This window comes from Limulus polyphemus, unplaced genomic scaffold, assembly GCF_000517525.1.
Source record: "Limulus polyphemus unplaced genomic scaffold, Limulus_polyphemus-2.1.2 Scaffold614, whole genome shotgun sequence".
In the NCBI taxonomy this organism is placed as follows: Eukaryota; Metazoa; Arthropoda; class Merostomata; order Xiphosura; family Limulidae; genus Limulus; species Limulus polyphemus.
This window is the reverse complement of record NW_013666224.1, coordinates 67,000-77,004: the sequence shown is the minus strand read 5'-3', so window position 1 is coordinate 77,004 and position 10,005 is coordinate 67,000. Positions and strand designations below refer to the sequence as shown.

At 31.3% G+C, this 10,005-nt stretch overlaps 1 protein-coding gene across 1 annotated transcript in view; it reads right to left on the bottom strand.

The window, feature by feature from the left end:
• Positions 1-6,074, bottom strand: part of LOC106459475 — a 22,873-nt gene extending 16,799 nt beyond the window's left edge. The window contains exons 1-4 of the mRNA XM_013919098.2: positions 5,780-6,074; positions 4,514-4,918; positions 3,547-3,762; positions 2,264-2,330 (exon numbers count right to left, since the gene is read on the bottom strand). Coding sequence (XP_013774552.1) covers positions 2,264-2,330; positions 3,547-3,762; positions 4,514-4,918; positions 5,780-5,885 — 794 coding nt within the window. The 5' untranslated portion in view covers positions 5,886-6,074. The remainder of the gene's footprint in view (positions 1-2,263; positions 2,331-3,546; positions 3,763-4,513; positions 4,919-5,779) is intronic.
• Positions 6,075-10,005: the final 3,931 nt, after the last annotated feature.

Sequence of the window (10,005 nt, the reverse complement as noted above, 5' to 3'; positions counted from 1 at the left end):
CAAATGTACAACGTTTCGACAAGGTTTTGTTATCATCAGGTCGAAACTTGTACATTTGCTGTTATGTTAAACTTATATTACAGTTGCATAATGTTATCAGGCAAAAATCTGAAGAAACAGAAAAAAATTTAAATAAAGAAAGAGACATTGAGAAATCACTGGTGAATTAATAAATAGAAAATGAAATACAAAGTAAATTAGAACAACAAATTAAAATTGTTCTATGGGGATCTGTACTTTTTCTCTGAAATAGGTTTATTAACTGTGGTAAAATCATGGATAGTAAAGGAATACAACAGACAATAACAATTTTAATAAACAGGAGAGCATAAAGGGTTAAACTTTACAAATTTTTATCGAAAGTGTATTGTAACTATCACTGCTTGTTTCACCAGACAGGGTGAACATTGTCATTACAATGTTTCTTGGTAGCACAGTGGTTAGCATGTCAAAAGGTCCCAAGTTCTTCACTCGGGCTAGAAATTCTAGTATCATGACTCGTGATTGAATGTCTTAAAAACAGATGCATATACACATTTGACGGATGAGGTTCATTCTTATTAGACCATACACAGGGGATTCTATGATGAGTAGGTCCTACTTTCAATTTCGTAAATGAAATACTAAATGCAGGGTGTTTAATTCCTGAACTGAGCATGACTGGGTATTTAAGGATGATTAACTGATGCAAAAATAAAGCAAGCACCAGATAACTATACATTTTTTGTTTGTCTGTAGATAAAGAAAAAGCTATACAATGGGCAATTTGTACTGTGCCCATGACGGGTATATCAAAACCCGGTTTTTAGTGTCAGAAATCCGTAGACTTACCACTGTGCCGCTTGGAGACAAATAACTAAAGAAACAGACAATTGGCAAAGAAAAATCTAGTGGTTGGGTCAAAAAGGCACTTTTTTGCATTCTAGGGCTAACTCAATTGTCTTATAGTCATGATAAGGTCTGACTTGGTAGAATGTTTGAATTTGGTTGAGTGTAAAGCTTGGACCAATGAAAATCTGATTTAGAGCTGTTTTTGTTAATAATATAGACATACAATTGTTTGCACATGTTTTCGAGTGCTAACTTACGCAGTAGCTGATATACAGATCCATACAAAACTGCAAACTTTGTCTGCTTTTAATGCAGTTCACTGTCACCTATAAAAGTGTTAACACTGAACACTCAGCTCAATAAATACAGAACTGAAACTTTGATTAAATACACTACTTTTTCAGTTTCATAAACTGTTAGAGTTTATAATTTGTTTCTTGTTATATGGTGGACTCGTATTTGTAGTCAGTTTATGGTCATAACTCATCCAAATATTAACCACAATATTTGTCTATACTTTCAATGAAGGAAATAAATGGAATTATAACTTTTTAAATTATGTGCATAGTTTTAATATATAATGTACAGACACCTGTTAAGTTGAAAAGACACTGTATTGCCTTCTTTATTGAAAGAGATCCACTCTTTGTGAATAAACTTGTTAAAAGCATATCTTAAACTATGAAAAACAACTAGTTTTATGTTGTTGATGTTTTACTTTTTTACTTTAGTGGAATGTTCTGATTAAAATGCTACAACTGTGTGTGTGTGTGTGTACATTTGTCACAGCAAATATACTGTAATCTGTTCACATACACAGGTTAGTCATTTAAATCTCATATGAAGTTCACAAACCTTGATAGAGCTTTCTCGGACGAATTATGGCATATTATTCCCTATTTTTCTAATTAAGTAATTGTTATTTTTCTTTAATTCCCATCATATGTACATTCGCAGTTTTGATGACTCAGTAAATTGTCTTCTGCCCAATAATTCAGAAATTTTATCTATGGATGATTTTTTTTTACTAACAAATATCATGCATTTTAAAATGAGCCATATCCTAGTAATTGATGTTTTGAGTTCAATGCACATTTCATGAGTCCAAAGACAAAACAGCTTTTCAAAAGACTTCATACTGACAGAATATCAAATTTAATGGTTAACATGTGGTAAAGAATACAGGTGTTTACAAAGCACAATGTTTTCTTCACACAATTATATATATATATTTATTTATAGATAGATAGATAGATAGATAGATACAGGAATCTAAATGAAACCGTATAGTACACTGTATAACAGAATAACAATTATACCTTTTTTTTGTAAGTTTAATTGATGATATTCAAAGTAGTATTATTAACAACAGTAGTAAAAGTAAATATATTCACTGTACATAAGGAAGTTAATATTAGAACTAAACACTCACCTGTAAAAACATATTCCAGCACCAATAACTCCAAAAATAGCAGCTGCACTACATCCTGCTACAATTGCTTGATACAAAAAACAGATGTTCAAAAACATGTCTCTTGTTTATCCAATTACATTTCACATTTATGTAATACAAATACAGATTAGTAAACAAATAAAACTCAAAGTATACACTTTATAGACGATACGATATTTATCAATCTCTTTAATATTTTGATAAACAAATGAATTTATTTTTAATTTCTGTTAAAAACAACTAAATTCTCAAATTATACACTTTATAGACGATACGATATTTATCAATCTCTTTAATATTGTGATAAACAAATGAATTTATTTTTAATTTCTGTTAAAAACAACTAAAACTCAAATTATACACTTTATAGACGATACGATATTTATCAATCTCTTTAATATTGTGATAAACAAATGAATTTATTTTTAATTTCTGTTAAAAACAACTAAATTCTTAGTAATTTTTTTCATTCTCATAGAAAATTAATTTTTAATAAACAAAACTGACCCCATGCTTATTAAAGCAAAAAAACATTTCTAGTTTACATGTATAAAGTGGTTGGTTAGTCAAGATCTGAAGTAAGATATTTTGTCTTGAAATGTCTTTTATTTGTCTTTCTGTATTGATGTTATTTAGTGAATACGAATTGCTTACATCTACAACTGAAACAAAACTAAAGTCAAAAGATTAAAACATTATGACAATACCACAACAGATATTTTGAATCACCTACATAAGCTGTACAAGACATTAACATAAAATGAAACTTAAAGGCTGAAGTACTTGTTAAAATATAAGGTTTCATTAACCCACAAGCTCGCCTAAAGAGCATTTCATCAGGTGGAATTACAGCACTAACTGGAAAAAATGTTAAAGAAATATCAATAATTGATGCCAAAAAATTACAAGATCATACATATACTGTTGCTATGGGATTCGTGAACAATATATATGTATGATCTAGTGATTTTCTCAGTCAACTGATGTCTACTTTCTCAACATTCTTCAATTAGTGTTTTAATTCCAACTAGTGAAGATGTTGAAAGCTTGTGAGTTAAGCAAACCTTGCAAGTTAATGTGATTATTCAGCCTGCAAGTTTCTTGTTATCTTAAATACATATTAAAATAATAAGTACCAGTCATGTTCAAAAAATAAAGAAAAATTCAACCAAGTCAATTAAGGTACTTACTAGAAGATATGAAAATGTAAACAAAAATATTAAAAAGTTTAACAAACTTTTTTTTTTTATGTAGTAGCTCACCTACAAAGTATATGTCACTAAGAGGAGACTTTGACTCTTTGTCTTTGAGATCGACTTCATTACGAGAAAATGAATGCAGCTTTATGGGTTCTTTGGACTCTGGCTGAATATTCAACTCATTTTTCTTAAGATGAGAAATTCCTGGAGAAGGGTGTGTTGACATTTTCTCAACATTGGATGTTGGTTGTATTTCATTTTTTTGAGATCCAAACATACCTAAAGTAAGGGAAAAAATTTCTTATTAAATTTTCTTCAAAAACAAAAAAAAGAAAAAATACATACTAGTTTTTACACCACAAATGCATTTCTTTTAATTTTTTTTTTTACAGTTCAAAATAAATATTAAAACATTTTTACTCCTCCTCCTAATAGTTAAAGTATTATTACTGAGAAATATAACACTTTTTTAAAATTGTTTAAATATTTTTTCCTGTCAATTACATAAATCAAAAGCTTGCTCAGTCTTCCAGCATTACAACAGATTGTGTATTTTATAACTGCATCAAAATGAAATAAGGCAAAAACAGCAGTAATTATTTTACATAGCACACACACACAAAAAAAAAGCTTTAAACATACATATTATTATATTTCTTTTTTGTTTGCAATACTTTTAGTATTTTATGTAGTACTTTAGCATATCGGTCAACTTTGCACTTTTATTGTCCCCAATGCAACTCTCAAACTATTTATTCAGAAATGAAAAATAAAATTTATGTCCAATATTTAAACCTCTACTCTGAAGATGAAATTAGTTGAAATAAGTAATGAATCAATAATACTGTGATAACCTTAACAACCATCCTAACAAGTTAAAAACAGTGATAATTTGAGGTTTGAATTTTGATAAATGAATATCATTCAGAACAATAAACCATGGGTGATTAAGAACAGATTTCCAGTGTTGATTAATGTAAACAAGGATTCTGTTTAATTTAAAACTGAATAAAGAATGCACATCTCTTACCTAACTTGCCAAGGTACTCTTCTTTTTTAACATCAGCAACTCTTTTTGGGGGATAAACTTTCACAGATATGTGACCAACAGGATGATTATTTTTAATTTTATCATGTTTGTCAATAGTATTCACATTAATACTAGCTTGATTTCTATCTAAAGACATCCAAGACTGAGCAGTACCATCATCATTTTTAAAATTCTTTAGCTTCATCTTTGGTCTACCAAAATACAAGTCTGCTAAAATCCTTTCTTGAAGATGTGGACTTTGAATCTTATCTGAATATTGGCTATGATGGTTTCCAGAAAAATCATTTTGATAAAGTTGTGATGCTAATTCTGGATAGTTTGATATTTGGTGGTTGGTGATTGCACCTTGAACATTAGAAACCCGTCTCTGATATGGAAAGTAACCTGAAAATTCAAGATTATAAAAGCTTTCATTTGTGAAATACACAAGTAAGGAGTGCAGTTACAATAACTCGTTAGTTTTAAGCTACAACATGTACAAATTATGGGGGTCAATACACATCGAAATAATAAGTTTCATGTCTTCTTAATTATTTTAAATCTTGCAAATTATACAAACTATTGGTTAAAGAACAATAACCTTTCTAATTCATTATTTTAATGTAAGATTAAGTAGCTTGTAAAGTACAACATATATAAAAACCTCATGAAAACATCTGTATTTTCAAAACAACTATTCACACCCATTTATTTTCTATTAACTTTAATATTTTCCTAAGGTCCTAATAACATAATTAAGATATATAAGAATCATTATTAATATTATATCAGGAAAAAAGGAAACAACAAACTTACAAATAAACAATACACTATTACTATTAGGTATAACAGTATTATGTTAGGTATATATTTAAGTTAAAATAATCACCATTAAAACTATTGTTGGCTTGTTTAAAAAATACTAAACAGTAAACTTCTGTTACTAATATAAAATGGTATAAATTGTTACCTTTTTTTACTTATCTGTTTTTATACGATAGAGGTAAAACTATCATTTTATTTTTACAAAAGTTTCCGATCCATCTTTCGTGTTGGTCAACATCGACCTAGGCCTACACACAATTTAAAAACAGAAGTTAGGTTTATAAAGTGTGACACTAGAATAACGTCGTTTTCGATTAATTGGGCCTAATTTTTTAATAAAATAATTTATGGTAGAAAAGAAAATTAACGTTTGACTTCAATGGCATTAGAGCTAAAACAGATTTTCATTCACAATGTATACGTCACCCAAACATATGGTACCTGAATTTCGGACAAAATTTCCAAGTGCTGGTCTATAGAATAGTCCCAGCATTAGCAATGGGACTGCGAATCGGGCGAATAATAAAACCCGCCCGGCCAGGCTCATGGCTAAACACGGTCCCTTCCGCCGGGCGGTTAAGACAGGTCTGGACCTGGTCACTTTTAGAAATTTGGTCTTGAAAATGTTACTCCTTTCCAACCGTTGAAATGTCACCCTAAATTTTGATAGAGCAGTTCCGTTGTCGAATTAGCTGCAACCACACGAGTTGATACTCTTAGTCAAATCGTTCAAGGCTTATCTTGCCATGCGCGTCAGTTACGTCAGTAACTGTTTCCTAGGAAACTGTATCATTTAATACTTCACTTTGCAACAAGCGATAAGTTGATAGTGTGACATTTAACTAACATAGTAAAAAATCTACTGATTACTTGATATTTTTAGCGCATTTGAAGATCACTCCTATAAAGTAAACAAATAAGTATTTGTTTAATCTGTGTTGTTTAAACTAAGTCGGGTAGAACCTACGGGAGTGCGGAGCATAACATTTTATACATTTATTAACAATAGGTTATACTTTTTTACACTTCCCACAAAATTTCTACCTGTCCTTAGTTCGCTTTTCCCAGCTTCTACAAAGTTGGCTGAACCCCACTGAGCCAACATGATAGCATGGCGCTCTCTCATGGGGGTAGGAGGGGGGAAGTTTTCTTCCTCTCCCCAAAATAACAACATTCTAATTCGACATAAATCTTGAAAATATACTAAGAAGCTAGAAATACAAATAATAAAACTTACAATTATCATTACAAAAAAAATATGCTTAAAATATGTTATCCTTTATTCATATTCTACGAATTATTTTATTAATTAACATTATTACATTCATCTCGTACATTCTGGAGAAAGATTCTAGCTTTAAAGATATATGAAAAGAATAAAATGAGACAGAGAGCAGTTGTGATTCGAAAACGTATCAAGAGAACGAGATTCAACGCCGTAATAGTAGAAATTTCAAGAGATTTAGGTGGAAAACTATTGCATTTGGACTTGTATATGTATATCTCTGGTGAATCTATAAAGAATAAATATTGTTTAATTCACCTGATATTTGTATTGTAATTTTTATCCGCGGCATAGCGGCTCATAGAATGGCTCTGAGTTTTTTTCAAGTACAAACGTTAACCTCATAGCTCCATCTCGTGAACGATTTGAGATATCATTACAGCCGCAACTATTGAGGATTCCCTCTTATTTTAATATGGTAAGCTTCTTTGTCCAGAGCAGAGGCGTTGGAACCGGGGGTGCTGTGGCACCCAACTTTTACACATTTGACTTACATAGCAACTGTAGATTATAGTATTATATTAATTTTTTGCTTGGAGCATGCCCCAAGACGCTCCTAGATTGAGCTACCTTTGGCAGCACGGGAGCTGCTTTTACCATCTCCTTATCCTTTCAATTTTTCATTGTAAATTATGCATATCTAGGCTCCACATTGCAACTCCTTCCTACACCACTGGTCTAGAAAATAATTAGTATCTACTATTAATAATAATAATTAATAACTACCATTAATAATAATAATAATTAATAACTACCATTATTAATAATAATTAGTATCTACTATTAATAATAATAATTAATAACTACCATTATTAATAATAATTAATATCTGCTATTAATAATAATAATTAATAACTACCATTAATAATAATAATAATTAATAACTACCATTATTAATAATAATAATTAATATCTAATGTTAGTAATGATAATAATTAATATCTAATGTTAATAATGATAATAATTAATATATAATGTTAATAATGATAATAATTAATATATAATGTTAATAATGATAATAATTAATATCTACTATTAATGAGCGGCGTGTAAAGTAAGATGTGGGAAGGTAGCATTTAAATATATATATAAATTCCGTAATTTTAGTTTTACTACTTGCTACCCCCCTCATCTCTACACACGGACATCCTTGAATGATGATGATGCTACTCTGGTAAGTTTCTTTTAGTATCTAACCACCCTTGGCAACTTTCAAGTGAATGTTAAAGTTATGGCCTTTTGGTTACCATGGCCGAACTTTGAATTCAAGTGTTCATGGTTCGTGTCCAGTTGCTGCTAAGACGCGCTCCGCACTTTTGGATCGAGGGTGTACTATTATATTCACGATCATATCCCTCTTTCGATCAAACAAAAGCAGCCCAAGAAATGGTAGTAGATACTGTTGACAGTTGCCTTCCCTCTAGTCCAGGGATTCTCAAACTGTGGTACGCGTATCACTGGTGGTACATGGAACTAATGTCGGTGGTACACGACACAATTAATATAAATAAACTTAAAATTTGTAATAAGCCCCATCTGAGCTTTCCACGTACATATACATACTGCTCTCCTCAGTTATAGACTCACCTCTACCTGCATAAACTCTCCAGTATTTTCTTTCCTTAAAATTTACAAAAATGTTACCACATGTTCTTCAATCGCGCCAGAAAAAACAATCGCATCTTTTGCATTAATGGGTAAGTGTTAAATATATGAATTTTTGTCACTAGGATTTTTATCTTTTTTTTTAATAGGCCTGGGTTTGTAATTTTAAAAGAAAATAAACAAAAAGTGGCACGCGATCCTGAAACGTTTAAGAAACACTGCTCTATTCTATCCATTCACAACTGGGGAGAGCTACATGCAAATAGCTTTTGTGTGGCTTTCCGAGAATTTCTGAAATAAATGAATAAAATGTATATATACATAGATATATATATAACGTTTCTAGTTTAATACACAAATAACCAGAAATGTGTCCTGCATTTAGGGACAGTAAAGAAAACGGCACCTTTCCTCCCTTACACTTCGAATGCAACTTTTTATTGAAGAATCTTAATCTGTTTACATGTACCCTTCGGTACAATCCTGAAAGTTTGAGGATTTATGACGCTAAATATTTGGTTTCTGGGCAGAGAACAGATAACCTATTGTGTTGCTTTTTGCTTGACAATAAACAGCGTTTACGTATAAAATCTGGACCTTTAATGTCTTTTATATATAAGCTTAATTTCCGATCTTTTATTGATCCATCGTATATGAACATATAGTTTTTAATTTTTCTTTCTGTGCTTTACACTTTTATATTGATCAAGTGAAATACTTATGCATTCTTATATTTTGGAAATATTTGTAGAAATGTTTTCCAACGAATTTATTTTTAACAGCGTCTTCCGGTGGTACAGCGGTGTATCTGTGGACTTACAACGCTAGAAACCGGGTTTCGATACCCGCGGTGGGCAGAGTATAGATAGTCCATTGTGTATCTTTGTGTTTAACTACAACCAAACAATTTTTAAAAGTGTTATCAATTAAATAAATACGTCGTTTTTTTGTGTGTTTTTTCAGCCGTCAGGATGTAAAATAACAATTATTTTAAACTGGTAGATAGCGTTGTTTTACAAATTCATATAACCTTCGGATGTGATAAGATTAAAGCTCCTAGATGTTGAGTAAGAAGAAGTTAGCGAAAGCTTATATTTTTTCTGTATGTGCTCAATATAGCGTTGTTGAGCTGTAGGTTGGTAATTTGGTTCTCACATATTTCAGAAATTCTCTTAGAAAGCTTCTCGGTGGTATTTGCAGCTCCATTGGTTTGACGTATTTCCATTAATAAGGCCCAAGAATTCATGATTAGGGAACACAACATTAGAGAAGTACTTCATAAACGAAATGCATCGTTCAGTAAAGATCATAAAAAGTCGGATTAAAATATTGCTTCATCAGTTTATTCGATTCCTGGTGATCAGCAAGATTCATCTAGTGGAGTGGTTTTTCAAACTGTGTTCCATGGAACCACAGGGTTCTGCGAATGGTTCACCACAACGATAACAGACAATGGCGGTTTTTCTCAATTATTAAGCGTTAACCCGTTAGGGACCAAACATATATTTTAAAATGGTGAGCGAGTTTGTAAAATTATAAACGGACTTTTGTTGCAAGCTTTCGGTCCTCTTATCTGCACCATTGTTTCCCGTCGAGGGTTTGTTTGTTTTGAATTTCGCGCAAACCTACACGAGGGCTATCTGTGCTAGCCGTCCCTAATTTAGCAGTGTAAGACTAGAGGGAAGGCAGCTAGTCATCACCACCCACCGGCAACTCTTGGGATACTCTTTTACCAACGAATAGTGGGATTGACAATCACATTATAACGCCCCCACGG